The sequence below is a fragment of the Ascaphus truei genome, chromosome 4, assembly GCF_040206685.1.
Source record: "Ascaphus truei isolate aAscTru1 chromosome 4, aAscTru1.hap1, whole genome shotgun sequence".
Lineage (NCBI taxonomy): Eukaryota > Metazoa > Chordata > Amphibia > Anura > Ascaphidae > Ascaphus > Ascaphus truei.
The window spans coordinates 106515421-106536173 of record NC_134486.1 but is presented as its reverse complement, the minus strand read 5'-3'; the positions used below and the strand labels follow the sequence as shown (position 1 = coordinate 106536173).

Here is a 20753-nt window from a genome sequence, read left to right as displayed (position 1 = left end):
CAGCTGATTAACATTTGAGAAAACATTTTAACATGTCTTTTACGTACCTCATCTGATCCAGTCTCTGACGGTCGAGCTTTTTTTGGAGCAATCACTGGAGATAATGAACCTTCAAAGTCAAGCTATATATTTAAAAAATAAAAAAAAAGGCATTAAACAATTTGAGAGAGTAAACTTTGTGTGGACAACTAATTTGCATGCACACCAATACTGCTGGGAGATGTATTGTCGCCTAAGAAGTGGGGGGAACACATCTGGAGATCAACACTAGTTCATGTGACCTGTCGCAAGAGGCTCTCCGTGTACCCCCATGAAGAATGAATACGGGTAAACTGATATTAGAGAATAACATTGGTGCTAACGTGTATCTTACAGTATATCCCATTTGTGATATACAGCAAATACGGCATTTGATTACCTGTACAAGTTTAACTTGTGTAAGTAGAAGCGCATTTTAACACATTCTTTTGACATTTGGTAGCTAGCGTAGGACGCTGCAACACACACGGTCAAATGCAGTGTGAAGCCAAATATTAGACAGATTAACAACTCTCATAGTAATAATAAAAAATAAAAAGAAGGAATATGAACTTGCACTCACCTAGGCATATACAGTATAATTTACATAGGAGGTGCTAAGATCCTGCATCCATACTGCTGGATGCATACAACTAAAAAACATGGGATCGGCACACAAAAAATATATATAGATAAGAAAATGATGAACTCCCGTTTTGAGACCAAGTTCATCATTATCTTATCTATATATATTTATTTTTTTGAGTGCTGATCCAATGTTTTTTTTTTTTTTTTAGATTAACAACTCCCCCCTTAAACTACTGTGATGAATCAATGGCCAACATCCCAAGTCTACTTACATTGCGGGTCCAGGACAGTTTGTCTGTGTTATAACCCATCATGTTCATGAGGCAGGTTACAAACAAATTCCACTCGGACTGATTACTGGGTCCTCCTGGTGCATTATGGGAGTTATACCACTTCACAAGCATTTGCACAGCTATTTCTTTTGGCAGAATATACTTAATGGCTTGCAGGCACTTTTTAACTGTTAAAAGAAATGACAAATAATGACATTTTATTGCTTTTGTAAAATAAAGAAGACTGTAACCAATTTCTTTGGCACGCGGGCCCATATTTATAAAGCAATGGCACTCCGTAAAACCATGTCCAGTGCTTCAATGGGTCTTATGGCGAGCAACACTCTGCTCTGCAGCGGTTTCCTAGCCCCTTTGGAAGCCAAAGGGTTAAATCTGCAATTCCTTTCACTCTCAAATGGGTATGTTTAATGCTGAAAACACAGGACAAGCGATTGCTCCGCACAAATAATAAATGTATCCCTGTCCTAAAACTATTAATTCATGCGTTTCTTCAGCTTCCTTCACTAAAAATCATGGTGACAGCCGGATGCAATTTCGCCCATGTGAATAAAATATCCCGGCATTAAAACATAATAATTTTAGCAAACTGGTATTAATCCATTCAATTAACTTGTTGAGGAGCCAACAACATACTGTAAAGACTTATTAATGAGCCATGTGCTGACGGCTATCCAGTAAAGATGGGCCTATATAATTACAGAAAAAGCAGCGGTACGTCTGTGTACTAGTTTTATCCCCTGCTAGAGGTGCCCGAGATGCAATGAACTCGAAAGAATAAGTTGAGATTCCAGCTACACACGTCAAAGTGAGAATAGAATACAAAGCTTGTGATGTACAGGCATACCCTGCATTAACGTACGCAATGGGTCCAGAGCATGTGTGTAAAGCGAAAATGTACTTAAAGTGAAGCACTACCTTTTTCCCACTTATCGATGCATGTACTGTACTGTAAGTCATATACGTACATAACTGATGTAAATAACGCATGTGTAACAGGCTCTATAGTCTCCCCGCTTGCGCACAGCTTCGGTGCAGGTAGGGAGCCGGTATTGCTGTTCAGGACGTGCTGACCGGCGCATGCGTGAGCTGCCGTTTGCCTATTGGGTGAGGGGAATCAGCACGACACTACTAGTGCGGTCGGTAGGGCAGAATAAGTGTCCGTATTCGCGAAGCGAGTATACGGACACAGGGGTATGGGGCGATTCAAAATATGTCCTTACTCGCGAGTGTACTTAAAGTGAGTGTCCTTAAACCGGGGTATGCCTGTATACTGTACCAAGCTGAAGTCACCAGGAAAGGATCTAAAGTCAGTGAAAAAGGACACCACGACTAAAGAGATAACATAAGTGCACCAGACCACATGGAGGATTTTTAACTTGTAAACAAAAAGGCTGGCACAATACTTTAAACTCACCCAGTTCTGAGGTTGCAGTGTCCGGGATACTGACCCTAACCATGGAGGCATTGCTCAGTTCCTAGAATCAAAAGAAACTTGAAATACTGACAGAAAGAGACAAGAAAGCAAGAAAACAGAAAAGAGCCCCCAAAACCAACTGAGGAAATGTTCTGTTGTCGTGTTAAGTAACAGAGTGGGAGCGCACACAAACACACACACACACACACACACAAACGAGGCCGTTTCATTTATATTGCTAAAAGTATGCACACATTAATCAGTTAATTATTATTATTAAGTAACATAGAAAAAATAAAAATAAATTTTCAATCTATTTTTTATCCAAATAAATAATTTATCATGAACAAAAAATAAAATAAAGAAACCCTCTCCGTTTTGTTGCCTGAAACGTCTTCGTACTCCCCGATGCTTTGCCATGTATATTGCAGTGCTCCTGGGATAGCAATATGGAACACTAGCCACGCTCAGTGGTATGGATGGAGAATTAAGGTCTCAACTGCACAGATATGTGGAACGACACTCTGCTTATGGTGCATAAAATAAATTGCAACCTACCAGTGTTACTCTGTTGTGTACTGGGTCTCGCACAGAATGAATGTAAGTCCCAAACTGATGGAAAGTACAGTCGTCCAGATAAGAAGACTCATGCAGCCTGGAGGAGTCCCGCAACTCGGCTACAGGGGACAGCAAAACTGCCTACACAACAATACACAATTAGATGTTATTTAAAAAAAAAGATACACACATACAAATGCCACAGTATTTAGCAAAAACAGTCTAGTGGGAGATAAAGGACAGCGACATGTTACAGATAAACAAAAAAACGCCATATTAATCACATGCTTATCCAATAGGTATTTTGCTTAAAATAAGTAAGGCTAAGGCCCCAGTGTGTGCGACGGGATGCGTGGCGGGGCTCGCTCCCGGCATCATTGCGACCAGGTGTACTACTGGCCACTTGCGACGGGGAGGCATGGCGGGGGCGTAGCCATGACATCACGAGGCTGGTTCGCCCTCATCGGCTGAAGCGCCAATGTGACGTGACCAATGCTCGGCAAAAATCTTGTCTTTTGGCTGAGGAGGTTGCGTATCGCGCCTAGTGCGCACACACGTCGACTGGGGCCTTCACCATAGAGGGCTGTGCCTTGTGTGTGGTGCGCACGCTATCGTGCGCACAGCCGTGGCCACTGGGGGCCTAGCCTAAGTCTTTGTCCCCGGTGGCTGTGGCGGCAGTGTGCACACAAGGTACGGCCCTCTATGGGGCCGGCCCCAGTTGCTGCCTGTGCGCCCCGACACAATGCGCAATGCCAAAAGACAAGAATTTTGTATTTTGGTGCGGCGGCCAAGCATTGGCAAGGTCACGGCGTCGGTTCAGCCATGGAGGGCGAACCAGCCTCGTGACGTCATGGCCGCGCCCCTGCCACGCCTCCCCATCGCGAATTGCCAGTAGCCCAACTGGTCACGCTGATGCCACGAACGAGCGCCGCCAGGCACCCCGTCGCGCGCATTGGGGCCTTAATCTAAGTGTTTTGTTTAGTACAACATCCTATTTATATTAAAAAAAAATTTTTACAAAAACACACCGTACTGATAAACATGTTCTAATTATATCACCTCATCCAGGTGAGCCAAATTCTTGTTTGATGGCTTAGCAGGGGTGCTGATGCTCTCCAGAGGGGTGCTAGGCCGTGGCATTGGATTGGACATGGTGAGGGATGGAGCTGGCAGTCCTGGAATGAAGACCTTTCCCACCTTTGTAATAAAGAAGGCAGAATGGAAACATATGTACAAACAATCCAAACTAGATTTACATATAGCATGCAAAATCTAAACAAAGTGCCTTTAGTCCCTTTTTTTAAATGTTCTGGACTCCCCACCCACACCTGCTTGTTTTGGTTATTAATTGTATGAATTAATTTTGGTTGGAAACTGGCTGAAAACCGGAAGTAGGTAAAGTGGCAAAAAGGCAAACATTTTCATACTGAAAGGCCATGCACAGAAATACAAGAGCAAACTAAAATGGTTTATATGTTGCCGTCACCCTTTTAGTCACACGTAAATATCCACACAGTGTTTGTACATGTCCCTTGCAATTCAACAAAGAATGCAATCCGCAAAGATGACACTTACCCGAACCACTCCAGTGTATAGCACAAAGTTCCCGTTGTTCTCCAGGACCACCATTGTATCAATGCTCTAAAAACATTTCAAAGACCAGTTATCCATGAGTCAAGTGGGAACTCCGGCTGCTTCATATGTAGCAATTGTGCTTCACTCACCTGTATCGGAGCCGCATCTTTTGCAGAGATGTTCGTGACAGACCCGAAGATCAACTGAGACTTATCGTTGCTCTCTTCAAACTTCACCAAGCTTGAGAATACATTTAATCAAATCATTTTAAAAGTGCAGCAACCTCTCCATCTTTGTCCGATTTTACGCCTCTAGTCTTATTCCTGCTCACTAAGTTTTAAACTGAACTTTTCCCCCCCAAAAAATTAGACCAAAACCTTTGTAGTCTGCATGGAATCCTGCTCTGGTAGAGTAAGTTAGAATAAACAACAGAGGTTTAGTATTAGGCCAGGGCCATGGTCAAAAAGACCGTGCTGAGCCGCGCTGAGGGGAAACATCATCCCTAATGAGCACGGCTTTAGACGGCGCTTCCGCAGGCGTGCCGAGGCGTGTGGAATTGCAGCCGACAGCACAATTTAAGTTTTCCCGCTGAGGGAAGCGCAGGGCCGGTCACTTGACCGCCAAAAGCCAATGGCACTCCGTGATGTCAGCGCTGTGACATAGCGCGCTAGCCCCGCCTCCCGCCCGGCTCACAAGCGCGCACGCTGACGCTCATGCTTAAGCAGGAGAGCGTGAGTGTCAGCGCTGATCAGCGCTGTTAATGACACCATGTCCGTAGCCTTAGAGTGAACACTATGTTTGGGCTCCTTTAAAAAGAAAAACAAAAAAACAGCTAGCATTTAGTAATTTTTTTATTAGAGATTTCCCTCCGCTTTCAAGTGAATCACACTGAACTTAACTTTAAAATAGGTCATTTTTGGTGGCAATAACATCCTTTAAAACGAATACCAGCGACTTTGTTTTAGCGATAAAGAGCATGTCTATACTGTAATAGCAATCAGCCTAAATAGAGAATATTTTCCCCCAAAACTTTTTCTGCATCAATTCAACAACTAACGCCAAAGTACCTATTGTTCCCCACATTACTAGTACAACACAGGGCTGCCACCATGGCACTGCCACAGGGCTAGTGAATAAGGAGAATGCAGCTATGCCCAGTGGCATGTGTTTCCCCCCCATGAAATTGGCAGAAACGAAAGGACAGCTGTAAATATTTCCTTAACGTTAGAAGCAAGGGCTTCTGGTGTTTGAAAAATGGTGGCCGTTTCCATGCAGACCCACCGGTTCAGCGAAGACTAAAACATTTTTGATTGTTGTAATGAAAGATGATCTTCCCCTACTGTACGTTTTTTTTTTTTTTTTTTGTACCATGCGTCTGTGATTTCGTTTATTTGCACTAAACACACGGAGCAACTTTATGAGCAGATTTCAAATTGCCGTATTTCTTACGTCACATTGAAACTTTTTCTGTTACGCTTTTAATCAATGTTTAAATTACATTTTCAATACATTAGGGATTTCAGAAGCTATAGATAGCATGGCTCCCAGGATGTCACAACAGATATGTCTAAAGAAGAAATATAACACAAATATTTGACTACAGTATATAGTAGCGTGGAGCTTTCTAAAAGAAATATCTCTGGGAGCTATTCCCGCCATACCCCAGGGTGTATTTAATGTAGTGTGCTGCGCTGCTCTGCTCCCTTTGTCTGCTAGGAAAAACTTACCGCAGTTGGTGTTGGGATTCTACAAGGAAGCATAAGAACTTCTGTCCACAAAGATCAGCTGTAATAAATACTTTTGTGGCCTGAGAGTTCTTTTCCCTATAAAAAGTAAAAAAAAACACAATTTGTGAGGGGCCACTAAAAAGGCATTATTTGTTGCAGTTCCTTTTTTTGAGCGGAATCCCCCTTGCTTGATGAACAAGGATAAGCAGATTGTACAGTACGTATGTACAGTATGCAGTACGTGGCGATTTACGAGACAATACAGTACAGGAAATTATAATACAATAAGTGCAAACAAACAAGATCATACAATAGGAAAGGAAATCCCTGTCCCGGAGAACTTCCAACCAAGTGTAAGCAGCTATACAACAGGGAGCGTCTCTAAACCTTCGGCACCGAACACCAACTTTTCTTCACCAGACTAATTACTTTATTGTTGCTGAATGACTTGGAACGTTTTGTAGTAAGAAAGTGGAGATAAGTGTTGTAATCTTTTGGAAGAAGGAACAATGTGTTTTGGTTCTCACCGTAAAATAATATTTTTTATAATACAGGTATATCTAAAAAATAATAATACGTTGGAAGTGTACAGTGATACTCGTCACTGCTTGCAACTGCAGCTTGTTAATTTCCATGGGGCGCCATACGTGATCGGGCTATTTATTGGTTGAAATTGTAACATTAGCCTTCTTTATGACCACCTTCCCTACCTCATGTTTGGAACAGTCTCGGTCCACAGGTGGTCAATGCAGAGCTCTGGCACAATCGGTTCAGTTTCTGTGACAAGGAAGTCACTGGATGTGCTATTGGGGGAATGGGAAGCATTTAACCTCTTTGGTGATGGGGTATGGCTGGAGAAGTTGAATCTCTGCACGCCAGTGAATGAGTGCACCCCCAAGGCAGGCGAATGCGAGCGGCTGTGTAGGGCAAAAACAAGAAGTCAAAGAGTTCACAGACACCATTTCAAAATCATGAGATCGAGGACATGAATGCTTTGCACTGCATAGGTTCTCCATAACACACTATGGGTGTGTGCCCCACTTACAACTTGGGTCTCCCTGTGTTGACATTAAATCCCATCAGATCAAACACACAGTTCTAAAATGCGCTGATGGGCAAAATCTGGAGTCTAAGCCGACATATATTTGAGGGAAGAGTTGTGTATTGGACATTTTCAAACTTACCAAATATTTAAAGGCAAACCAAAGAGTTACCATAGCACAGTTGTTTATAAGGATTAATCACTTCCTAAATTATTAATGTTAGAAATTGATCTATCCTTCCCATATACTATTTAAAACCTTTCATAATCTGTCAGCAGGAGAGCATGGGGACTAAGGGAGACGGTGCTTACACCCAAACAGTGTTCACATATTGAAAACCTAACCATAAACTCCCATCTATATTATGACATGCGCTGTATTTTTAGCACTGCAAAATGTTGTACACGCATCTCAAACATTTTGGAAACACAATGTGTCCTTTACACCCCAATACATAAATCAGATAACACAAGAGAGAGAGGAAAGTTGCACACCTTGTGTTCTCATATGTTGGACAGAAAGCGCAGCTGCCACTTTGCACAATGTTTTCTCACCTTAGAGCAGCCATATTGGAGATGGAAGGGGAGTGGGAACGAGAATGAATGCTCGGGGAGGACACGGAGCGACTCTGGCTGTAAATGGAGGAATAGTTCTGGAATGGAGAGGCTGCCGGGGAATCTGCTTTTGAGACACTCCGGAGGTGAGCAGTCAGCGAGCTGCTAGTCATCCCATGCTGCGGAGTACCCTGCTGTTCTTGGTATTTCAGGACCACATTTTGCTCCTGTGTTAAAAAAAAAGAAAGAAAAAAAAAAAAAGAAAAGAACGACACACAATACACCTATACAGTTGTGTGACAAAGAAAGTACACCCTCTTTGAATTCCATGGTTTTACATATCAGGACATAATAACAATCATCTAAACCTTAGCAGGTCTTAAAATTAGGTAAATACAACCTCAGATGAACAACAACACATGACATATTACACCGTGTCATGATTTATTTAACAAAAATAAAGTCAAAATGGAGAAGCCATGTGTGAAAAACCAAGTACACCCTTACTGCTTCCATAGGAATTAAGACAGGTGCACTGAGCAAAGCCACAACGAACGAACTTTAATGTGCTTGCTAGCAGCTCTAGCATCCGTGTGATTATACAAGGCATGGCGTGGATTACTTTGTCTTCTTACCTCTGGCTTTACCTTCCGGAGAGCCCAGACCGTGTGCGAGCTCTGCACAGTATCATAGGTCATCACTATAGAAGGGTCAGAATTGGTGAAAACAATCCGCATGGTGTGATCCGAAACATATTGCACTCGTGAGCTGCCGAATATCCCTGCAACAAGAGGAACCAAACAATTAGGCAAATAAGGAGCGACTGGTCTATACAACAGCCACTCCTCCCGTTACTACCCAAGGTGCACAGCTTTCCCCAAGAGTGGAGGGATTACCTCGCTCTGCAAACTGCAAGTGTGTAAACATTCAACAAATCGAGGGTTAATGCTTGCAGAGAAAGAGCCATCTTTCCACCTCCTCCCACAATATACGAAGTGTATTGGGTACCTACCACCAGATCGGCAAACTAAGGGTGTTATTTCATCTAATGGATGCAGCATGCTGAACATAGTTGGCAATGGTTCTCTATAAAAAATAAAAAAAAAAGTGAAAGAAATAGAAAGATAAATGACAATAGAGACGTTAATATACTCATATACACAGCGACTTTGAAAATCTTTACATCTGCAGCTGCAAGACACTGAAACGGTCTATGGAGACCTGTGTGAAAGAGGTGAACACACGCTCGTGTTGTTAGTCTTTAAAATACTGCACAGTAACATACAGTCAGTGTGATCCGGGCTTCTCTATTTTATTTTTAACCTGGTAACTGGGTAAAAACGGATGTCCCTGGAAGGGCTTTCTCGTTTTGCATTTTCTTAACTCCTAATAGCCTTACTGAAAAAAACTAAAAAGGCCTCTTTTGAAGAAAAAGAAAAATGGCTGATGCCCAACCACAAAAAGAATCTGAGGCCTAATGGCCACCAAAAGACAAAAAATAAAAACCATAAACAGGTAGGCGAGATAGGGTTAATGCTGTATTTTGATAACTATCAAAACTTGATAATTGCCATCAAAATGGAAACATTTGCCGTATTTAGTAATTTTGGTGCTGTTCCTGATATTTTAAATCAGATGCATTGAAAATGCTTTATTTTCAGCAGTACAACGTTGACTACTTACACCTTAAAAATATTTTTTGGGTGGGGAGGTAGGGGGGTGGGCTATAATTCATTTTTGGGCTAACTCCATTTGATGACTCTAGGCCAATGTGTAAATAAATGGTGCATTTATTTTCCCTGGTTTATGTCAGATTTCTGATTTGGAGCGTGTCAATAGGAACAGTTGTGGAGAAGATAAACAACATAAATAGAAAGTATACAATTTTAACAGCACCTCAGTAAAAGTATGTTGAGTCGCTAAACAAATGAGGGTGCGGTGCAAGGAGGGGCCCTAATTCACTCCAAATTTGCAATAATGAACATAGGGGAAGTTCCCAGCACTCAAGGAATATAAATGCAAACGACAATGGGTGATATGCCAAAAACAAATATGTTTTACTATACTAATGAATCGTACAAATGTAGCAAACAATTGCATCAGACAATGATACAGGTGTATTAACCCATCCAGTATAACCACAATAGGTATCAAATACACACACTAGGTGTGATGGGCACAAAAAAAACGGGGGAGGGAGATACGGTAAGGGAAAACAAGGGGAGGCGTGGGGGGGATGGGGAAAAAAAAAAACAGGGGAATATGGGGGGGGGGGGGGGGGCAACATTTTAGGGCTCCTAGCCCCTTCTTCTGGCCCGTTCCCAAAGACCAAAAAGTGATCCTGTTACTTCCCTGTGAAACAGGGACTCACTGGGTAAAAACAGTAGCAAGGCTGAAATACTACTGCAAGCAGCAAAAACGTGCAAAGAACAGAGAACTTCCAATTAGGTATACTTCAAACCCGCAGCAGCCAGGTTATCTCGCAGAGGTTGCTAATACCACTAACAGCCAAGAAGATTGACAGTCCTCAGTAGCACAATATACTCCTGTTAGCGGTTAGTGGTATTAGCAACCTCTGTGAGATAACCTTGTTGCTGTGGGTTTGAAGTATACCTAACTGGAAGTTCTCTGTTCTTTGCACGTTTTGCTGCTTGCAGTATTATTTCAGCCTTGCTAAGGTTTTTACCCAGGGAGTCCCTGTTTCACAGGGGTAAGGGAACTACTGGGATCATTTTGGTCTTTGGGAACGGGCCAGAAGAGGGGGCTAGGAGCCCCGAAACGTTGCCCCCCTTACCCCCATGGTTTTTTCCCCATCCCCTCTTTGTTTTCCCTTACCTTATTTCCTCCCCCGTGTTCAGTTTTTCTCTTTTTTTGTGCCCGTCACACCTAGTGTGTGTATTTGATACCTATTGTGGTTATACTGGATGGGTAACTACACCTGTATCATTGTCTGATGCAATTGTTTGCTACATTTGTATGATTCCTAAGTATAGAAAAACATATTTCTTTTTGTCATATCATCCATTGTCGTTTGCATTTATATTTTTGGTTGAGTGCTGGGAACTTCCCCTATGTTCATAAACAACATTTATGTTATAAAAGAAAGTATCACATTTTGTTCATCAGTAATAAAAAAATTAAAAATCTTCCTCTTTGCGACACAAATCTCAGCCAGGCCAAGCTGATGTACACCTGTCTGGCTATTTGATTAGTAAGCTTTTTATAGCTGCAAGCAAAAATGTATTTTCAAATAATTTCTGTTTAAAATAAAAATACATTTCCTCCCATGTGCTTTCTTCTCATTCGCTCAAGAACGTCAGAATTATTTCCGTGGCTGTCATTTACACGAAGGCACAAACAGGAGCACTGCAGTTCTTTTCGCATCCAGCAGAACAGAGAAAAACAATAAACAGTACATACCGTGGTGGGCTCTGGGGGACTTCATGTGAACAACTGTTGCGCTCAAACAACAAGCCATATTTTGTAGGCCAAACGTTGGCTACCTATAAAAGCCACAATATGAAATTATAATCAGTTGCAAGAAGGAGTGGCTCATTGAGTAAAGGCCCTGACTCTTGAGAACAATGATACTGAGTTTGGAGCGGGGAAACCTGGTTCAAATCCCAGTGTCAGATCCTTGTGACCTTGGGCAAATCACTTTATCTCACTGTGCCTCAGGCACCAAACTCATAGATTGTAAGCTCTACGGGGCAGGGACTGTGTCTTTAAAAATTCCTATGTGATGCGTACCGCACACTATACCGTAATTGTGAAACGCTTTGGAGTCCCATTAGGAGAAAAAGCGTTATAATAAATAAAGTTATTATTAATTATCCAAATTTGCCAAAGTTCATCAAAAACAGGCACAACGTGTGTGTGTGTGTATATATATATATATATATATATATATATATTTTTTTTTTTATTATTATTTTAAGAAGGAAAAAAAAAAAAAGAAGGGACAATAACAGTAAGAAAAATATTCTCTCTCATATAGATCTGCCAATACATGCAGAGCTATACATAGTATTTTGCAGGCACAATGAGTCCCTGTCTCGTACAGTTTACAACCTAATCTTGGTACCCGAGACACAGGGAGATAAAATGACTTGCCCAATGTCCCAAGAACAGATGATACTTTGATTTAAAATCGAGTAAAGGCATTGTATTTCCAAGTAGGTAATGAAGAAACAGGCACACGGTCTTAAATCAGCAACAGGAAGGTTTAATGTGCCATGAAAACCTATTATTTATTTATTTATAAAATATTTTACCAGGAAGTAATACATTGAGAGTTACCTCTCGTTTTCGAGTATGTCCTGGGCACAGAGTTAGGACAAATAATACATGGTTACAAATACAGTTACATAATGAGCAGGGTATACATTATATACAAGACATTGCGTGCACAGTTAAAGCAAATATATGTTATGGGCGAATGAAACAGTTACAGACCAGATTAAAATGTGAGACAGCCTTAGATTTGAAAGAACTTAAACTGGTGGTGGATGTGAGAGTCTCTGGTAGGTTGTTCCAGTTTTGGGGTGCACGGTAAGAGAAGGAGCTAGGTTTTCATGGCACATTAAACCTTCTTGTTGCTGATTAAGACCATGTGCCTGTTTCTTCATTAGCTACTGGACTACTTTGGGACATCAGGAGCTCCCTAGAACCAGTGCACCGGCAGCTAAGTACCCCTCATTTACCAGTGTGACTGAGTGCGTGCACTACCCTCTATCCATTGTATTTCCAAGACCATGACATTACCATACAACTAAAAATAAAATAAAAAGTCAGTAGTTTGTATCAATTCTTCTGCAAACTTCAGTAGCGATCGTCATCCAAAGTCCAGACACACTAGACTGCCCCCAAAAACAGTCTGTTCGAGTGTACCCTATGGCCATTGTTCAATGTGCTGTGAAGCAAGTTTCCAATCCTGGAAAAAGGTTTCATTTCAACAGAGCCGATCTCTTCTCCAGCACTGGGAAGCAGCGTCACAATGATTGAATTGGGGCCTGTATTTATTAGACAACATGACTACGTTGCATGATATTGGTGGGCCTGACCCCTTTTTCGATTGCCACCCTACCAGCAAATGGTACAGTACTTATTGTTTTCCCATTTGATATCAGACTGTCTGTAAAAATCTTATGTACAATGCTGCGTACCGCGCGCTATACTGTAATTGTTAAGCGCTTTGAGTCCCATTGGGATAAAAGCGCTATATGAAATAAAGTTATTATTGAATTGTTGAGGGCAATTTTTAAAGTGCACGTGACAACAGAAGTCCCCCATTTTGTGAACAGCTATTCTGTGAATGTAAAGAGGAAACGGCATCTTACCTGGAAAGGCAAAGGAGCGATGTAGTCCATCCCTGCCGTGTTATGGACATTGATGCAGGAACTTTGCAACACGCAGACGCACTTCTCTACTTTATCTTGATCTGAGCATGGGAGGTGAAGACATAAAGCTAAATGCTTTGTGAATTGCAAGGTGAAAGATCATTGGCCCTGACACACTGAAAGCCTCAATCCCTCACAGGAAGAAAAAAAAAAAAGAAGCAAATCATGAACCAATAGTTCATTCTATGCAACTTTATTTCTTACTGTTCACGGAGTTCATATCGGTTTATTTTACTTGCATCAGCCGTTACCATGGCAACCCCTGTTTTACTGTGTGAATGGAAGCAGCCATTTAAATGTGTGTGCGAGGCACATTTTTCAGCCAGCAATATTTCCACAACGCAACTATACAATTTAAAAAAGGGCGACTTTGCTAAAGACATCCCAATGGAATTGCTTCTTTAATTACAAGACAAATTTGGATTAAATATCCAACTGTAGCTATTGTGCAGGTACACTGCAGGTTTTGAAAGACCAACTGTGCCTGTTAAACAAAAAATAGTCTGTGTGTGTGGTAAGCCACATACTCTATGTCAGGGGTGCGCAAACTTCTTTGCCATAGTGACGCGTCGCCCAAGACCCGGCAGAGAACAGCTAAGGGAGTTACAGAGACCTCACTCGGCATTTAATTTAAATGCCTTGGGGAAGAGCGCGGGGCATCTGTAACCGCCCGTGCCCCCCACCCGGAAATTCTCGCGCCAGCCCCCCAGTTTGCGCACCACTGCTCCAGGTTATGGAACTTCCATAGCAATTGCTGAGAAATTCCTACAGTACATCCACCATTTGTAGAGGAACTACAGTGGTACCCATCTTATCTACAAAATGTTGGAGGCTCCAATGTTGTAGATGTGTCATTGTAATGAATGAGTAAGATATTCAACCTACCATTGTCATTTTCGGTTTTATCATTAAATACAGTAAAATCACACCACAGAGCCTGAAAACAAAGGAAATAAAAAATGGTTTCTAACTTATTATAATCACATTACTTCCATTAGCCTCTATTTTTTACCCAATCCAAACAACATCTTAAAATCTCCAAGCGAGAATCATCGCATTTAATTTTCTATTTTAAGGGTTTGAATTAAAGAAAAGTAAAGAGAGCAGGATATTTGGAATCCAAATTTACGTTTTTTTTTTAAAGCAATAATAAAAATAAAGCAAAGCTTTGACCGTTACCTGTACAACTGGGCTGTCCACAGTAAACGCCTTGAAAGCTGCAGAGGCCTGAATTTTACTCCCTTTACTCCAAATCACCATGTTCCCAGCCACATACAGCTCTTCATCATATTCCACATCTTCGCCAGGATCACTGACACCTTTCCTTAGTTGCCAACTTTCCTGAAACAAAAAGGAAAGGTGAATTGTGTATGTTTAACCTTTTTGTCTGCCAGTTGGCCAGCAACCGAGTGAATGGCTTAGTAGAGTAACATTGGAAAGATTTCCAGCTTCGAAGCACTTGCCCCACAATAAATTACCCTTTCATTAAGTCTGTAATCAACGTAAAATAATGTGCTGATCCAGACTTTCTCTGCACAGTAATGTTTCAAGACCATCTGGCAGAGATGGGGCTAAGAAAGGTTAAGGACAATTCAACTTAGTATCTAATGATATTCCAGGAGAGAACTATTAGACCATGAGAATGTATACAGAGACAACAAACAAGAAGCGAGCCAAGTTTTCTCCAAGCCTGTACATCTACACTTTCTTTGTTATGTCGGTGAAATGAAAGGTATCACAGCCAATCCTATACAATATGGAATGCACTATTCATCACGAGTAAAGTCATAATGATTTGTCCATGGGCAGGAGTAATACAGTGGTAATTACTGCCATTCAAGTGGATGAACCTGATTAAAGTCCCTTTTCGTTCTGTATTCTCTACACCCAAAAAAGAAAAGTTCTACAGGGAAGAGACCTGTACCTGGAACATTTGTAGCACTATACAGTATAAAACAACATTATTATAATTAGATGGATTAAGTGCTTGCTCCAGATAAGATTTCTCAAAATCAATACCTTCTGTTTCTCATGGATTGTTACATCCCGAAGGGATCCTACCAAGCCCGCTGCCCCATCAGAGGACCACAGCTCAGAGGCTGGCTGCAGCTGCCGAAGTTGTAGGTTCAATGCATTGGGGTGGTGCTTGCTGTGGTCACGGCCAAAAGGAACAAACTCCTGCAAGTCCCCTGCTGCAATCATTGTTTGCCTCTCTTCATAGATGTTCGACATGGGTTCTAAATATCCACATTATTTCTGAAAGAGGTTGTTACGCATATATGTTAAACATAGTGTAAAATATATTTTTTTTTAAACCGCACATCGACAAAGCCTTCTATTCATTTTTACATTGTCCACAATTTAAGTAAATCTTATCAGTTGTAAGTCTAGAAGTAACTGCCATCAGACATATGTGCATCAATGATAAGTAATTAGCAAAGTTGCTGATCTATCTGTTCTCCTGTGACTGATCGGCGAAGATTCGGCTTGAGGGTTCACTAAATGGCTGACAGTGAAGCAAAAGAGAACCAAAGTTCGGTGGGGGAGATAATGTGACCAGGCAGTCACTAGATACAATTGGTGCACTGCTAGAAAGAGGGCAGGGCTCAAAAAGGGGTGGACCAGAGCCTGTTTCAGATGAGAAAGGTGATTTGACTTTGTAAAATTTACAATGTAAATGGTTATTATAGAAACAAAAAAAATACATTAAAATATCAGCATTGTTGTTTTTGTTAAATGCTACAAGTATTTTCTCATAGTACAAAACTGATCTATTTAAAAAAAAAAAGTTGGATACTACTGCAAACTTTCAGTAGTAGACATACATAAACACTAGCCCTCTCACAAACAAAATGTATCTTGTAGAAATGTGTAACATAAATAACACCAGATATTTAACACAAATATCCAAGTCTACCTGCAGTATAAACCGTAAAGCTATTCATTTAAAGTAAGAATCCTGGCAACATTTAATTTATTTATTTTTTGTAACAAGTCCTCCGGAGCTGAACCGTGTTAATATCACCAACCGAGATATTTAGCGATGTTTAAACTAAGCATTTTAATGGCCACCCAAATTTGGTGGCCATATTAAACTTCTAAAAGGGAATTAACACATTGGTAACTACACTGGTAATTATCCAGGGAATCCGAAGGTCCCGTAGCTGATAACACGGTTCAATTCCAGAGGATCCCCTGGTTCCAATGTGGTTTAAAAAACAAAGCTTTGTGAAAAAGTTCAACTATACACTTTGCCTGTCAGAATGAAATACCTGCCCTGTAACACAGGAATTAACAAATTAGCCAAGGAAATAAGAGACCGATCCAGATCTAATACAAAACGAAAAGAATTAAGCAGCCCTGAAAAGTTTCACTCATTTTTTATTAAGCATCACTCATCAAAACACCAAGACTGGTATGACTGAAATTTGAGGGCTTTCAAGATCACAAATTCCATTCTGATTAAATTGTCCTGATGGGCAACAGTGAGACTCTGAAGTCCACTGGACCGGTAAGGCTACAAATAACGAATTAGCGACACTTGACAGATTTATTTAGTGTCATCAGTCTCATAACATTCAAAAGAGTTTCAGTGTTACTAAGGGCAACATTTTCAAACGGATTCTGTTTTACTTACGACTTTAAGAACAGAATACTGTACATATAGAGAAATGTGTATTTATACAGTATATATATATATATATATATATATATATATATATATATATATATATATATTACACACACAGATATTAATAAATATACTACATATATTATAATACAGAGTGATGATCGTGGATGGACAGACATATATATTATAATACACAGTGATGATTGTGGATGGACAGTCATATCTATTATAATACACAGTGATGATCGTGGATGGACATAAATATTATAATACACAGTGATGATTGTGGATGGACAGACACCCATCAGACCTGGTTATAAAGTAATCGTCTGTCTGTGCTCTCGGCGCTGGAGAGAATCCTGGTGCAGATCTTCCTCCTGACTGATGGCCGCAGCGCTGCTGCTGTGAGAAGAAGATCAGGAAGATGAGATGTGACAGAGAAGCGGGCGCGCTTCACATGCAGGAAAAACTGGGGAGCGGTTCAAATGGACGCGGCCATCTTGGATTTTCCCGTCAGCCCTTGCGCCCGTGAGGAAAGGGGGGGGGGTAGAGAGATTGAGCCTGTGGGTGGCAGGCTCCGGCGGCCATCTTTGTACAGGAGGGAGAGGGACACAGTGATGGCAGAGGTGTGGTCTAGAGATAGAGACGGGTGGCACCGTGAAAAAAAACACCATATCTCCTCTCTGTTTAAGGTCGTGCTTTCCTTTACCATTTCGTAGAGGAATGGTGGGAGTGAGAGCCCACAAATAAATGAATAGAATTAAATACAAATAAATATACATTGTGTAGAGACAGATTATATTCACCACCCATATTTTATTGGGGGGGGGGGAGAATTTTTTATTTTGTAGCTAGGTGGCTGGGACCATATGAGATAACTAGCAAGGTAGGGCCGGTGAAATATGAAATATATCAGCCTGACACAAGAAGAGAAAAGCAACTTTATCACATTAACCCTAGAAAACCGATGGGAACACGAGAGGCAACAACCACAGATAGGAGAAAATTGCTCTGACACACAGACAAGTGAGATAATGGACATGGTAACTCAGGGATCTCTTCTCCAAAATGCCTGGAAGATCATATTAGATTTCTCACCATATTGCGAATCAGCCAGGACAGAAAGTAAACCAAAGGCCCACTGTCTACCCGAGAAGATGAGAAAAGTAGTGAGAAAAGAGTCGACAACCTGTTGAATCTAGTGTATTTGAAGCATCCCAGTGTGAAAGGTGTAGTCTGATAATATTGGTCCCTAAACAGGACAGTTCCACCAGAGTCTGCATCGGTTTTAGAAAAGTGAATTTAATTTCGCATTTTTATTTCTGTTGGAATGATTAGGTAACGCCAAATACATTATCACACTGGTTCTCATAATAAAAGAGTATTGGCAAAAGAAAATTTAAGGGAAAAAAGGCTTTTGCCACTCCACTGGGTTTATTCAATTTTGTAACTCTTCTATTTGGCTTACACGGGACTCCAGCAACTGTCCAGAGGTTGAATGATAAAGTACTAAATCCCCCTCGTGCAAATTCAGTGGCATGTCTAGATAATGTGATACAGTATTTAGCTAGGATTGGATCAGTTGTTTGAAGTTTAGGCAGCGAGGATGTAGAGGAGCACAGCAGCGTTTCTTGGCAGCATACCAGCTAGTGGATCGCCAAAATGAGGGTAACTCCAAACAGGGATAAGTATTAAAAGGGTACTTTAATGGTCAGTGCAAAAAAACAATGGTAGGAACGCACCTACGCGTTTCGTCCGTAAAGGACTTTCTCAAGGTGTAAGGAGAGGTTCATAGATGCATCCTTATATCCATAAACATTTTCGCGCCAAAATCGCGGCATTTATGACGTCATCTCCATGCGACCGGTAATCTCGTCGCTACTATGACGCGCGCTAAACTCCTTACTCGCGCCCATAATGTAGAGAATGTATAAAGCGCCGTGATTGGATGAAAAAGCCATAATATTGAATACGAAAACTTTAATCAAAAAAAATTGTCAAACACACATATTATACATAGAAAACTCATATAGACAAGACCAATGGATATAAGATTAAGCTTGTCCCCTTAGAAAAGGAGGAGGGCAGACAAAATCAATCAATAACCCATGAAGAAATAAAATTAAATTAAAAATATACTTAATATGGAAGCTTTGTTAGGAGTAACCAGATCAGTGCCTACAATTGTACATACAGTACTAGATAAGTAATGGTAGAGGTTAACAATCCTAATCCCTAGCAACATAAAAAGTATATAAATAAATGGGTTAAAGAATACTAATTAGAATACTAAGGGAACAGGGAACTCTCATTCCCAATCTCAATATATTGTTAGAGCTGGAATCAGGTCTCATGGGAAACCCAGCCAAATGTGCTATAGGAAGGTCGTAAACAAAATACTTGGGTTACACAATGGGCAAAGGTCAAATCAAACCTTTGGTGGCAAAGTAAAAGCCTTAATGGATTGCCCTGTGCCACTAGAAAAAAAGCAAGTTCGGTAATTCCTAGGATTTTTCAACTATTTTCGGAAGTTGGTTCTAGAGTTCTCAGCTTTAGCAGCACTTCTAATAGACCTTACTAAGAAGGTAGCACCTAATCAGGTATGGTGGTCCCAATAATGTGAAAAGGCATTTCAAACGATAAAGGGGTTTGTTGCAGGGTACATGCAACCACACAAGCGGGTTCTCTTGATAAGGCTTCTTTATTGAGCCTTAAAAACATACAGCACACAAAACAAAATAGCTTCTCTTCAGCATACAAAAACAAAATAGCTTCTCTTCAGCAGACAAAAACAAAATAGCTTCTCTTCAGCATAGAAAACAAGGCAGCTTCTCTTCAACATACAGGACACAGACAGTTCATCACACATGTACTTTGAAAAACAGACCTTATAGCAGTAATCTCTTCAGTATTTCAGTCCTGTCTCCTGACCAGCTAGCTTGCATGTGTGTACAGCCTGGGGGTATTAAAACACCTTGATTATGCAGCTGGGGTCAGACTAATTAAGCAGCCCTTCTCAGCTGAAGCTTAACCTCGTCACTGCTGCACTGCAAGCCTAAACATAGGTTTGCCAGGTATATGGCTGGTGACGTTCATTCACCCTGTCACAGGGTTATTTTGTTTTGAACCTGTTTTACACAATCCTGATTTTTCAAATTTGTTTGCTAACAGATGCATCAAAGGTGGGGTTGGGGGCTGTGTTATCAGATCACAGATGGTGAGGAGAATTCCATATTGTATCTAAGTATGCAGCTATTTTCAAGGGAAAAAGCTTATTCCATCGTTGAAAAAGAATGCCTTGCAGTGAATTTGACAGTATAAACACTCATAGTATCCAATGGGAGACTCTTGTCACAGATTATGCTCTACTCAAATGGCTTCATGCCATGAAAGACACCAATCCTAGAATCACAGTGGTATTGTAAGGATTGGGCTTCAGTCCCACCCCCATGATGCGCCCCGTGATGAGACAGGTGATGCGTCTCGCACTGAGGTTGCGCACAGGCTCCACGCGCCCAGGCGGCGGATCGGGCTTAGGCCTCACTCCCGTGGTGCTGCGGAGAAGCTCCCTCACACACCGGCGCCGTGTTGCCAGGGACACACGGGGTTAACACGATTAGCTCCAATTACTCATCACCTGCGGTACACTCCGCCCCTGCTTACCAGTGGACAGAATACGTCTGATTATTCATCCCTCACAGACTGGTGCAGCCATGCTATTGGCTGTCAATCCCTTATATGCTCAGCCAGCCCTCCTCCAAGTTGGCTGAGCCTAACCATAGTTTTGTGACCCGTGCTTGCCTCAAGCAACCTGTTGTTTCTTTGCCTTGTGCATCCTGCCTGCTGTCTTTCGTACCTGGACCTCTGCCTCCTCTGACCCTTGACCACGGCTTGTATTTGGACTCCCACCTTCTGTATTCCTGGACCCAGCTACGCACAACGACCGTCCGATT

General features: G+C 41.4%; 1 protein-coding gene across 1 annotated transcript in view; it reads right to left on the bottom strand.

Annotated features, from left to right (window-relative positions):
• ANAPC1 (anaphase promoting complex subunit 1) overlaps positions 1-17311 on the bottom strand; it is a 73480-nt gene extending 56169 nt beyond the window's left edge. Inside the window, exons 1-18 of the mRNA XM_075596352.1 lie at positions 17111-17311; positions 15189-15425; positions 14349-14510; positions 14055-14106; positions 13110-13210; positions 11191-11273; positions 8783-8856; positions 8406-8551; positions 7771-7997; positions 6884-7090; positions 6174-6269; positions 4596-4686; positions 4447-4512; positions 3931-4068; positions 2872-3012; positions 2314-2374; positions 879-1066; positions 48-122 (exon numbers count right to left, since the gene is read on the bottom strand). Coding sequence (XP_075452467.1) covers positions 48-122; positions 879-1066; positions 2314-2374; positions 2872-3012; positions 3931-4068; positions 4447-4512; positions 4596-4686; positions 6174-6269; positions 6884-7090; positions 7771-7997; positions 8406-8551; positions 8783-8856; positions 11191-11273; positions 13110-13210; positions 14055-14106; positions 14349-14510; positions 15189-15401 — 2121 coding nt within the window. The 5' untranslated portion in view covers positions 15402-15425; positions 17111-17311. The remainder of the gene's footprint in view (positions 1-47; positions 123-878; positions 1067-2313; positions 2375-2871; positions 3013-3930; positions 4069-4446; positions 4513-4595; positions 4687-6173; positions 6270-6883; positions 7091-7770; positions 7998-8405; positions 8552-8782; positions 8857-11190; positions 11274-13109; positions 13211-14054; positions 14107-14348; positions 14511-15188; positions 15426-17110) is intronic.
• Positions 17312-20753: the final 3442 nt, after the last annotated feature.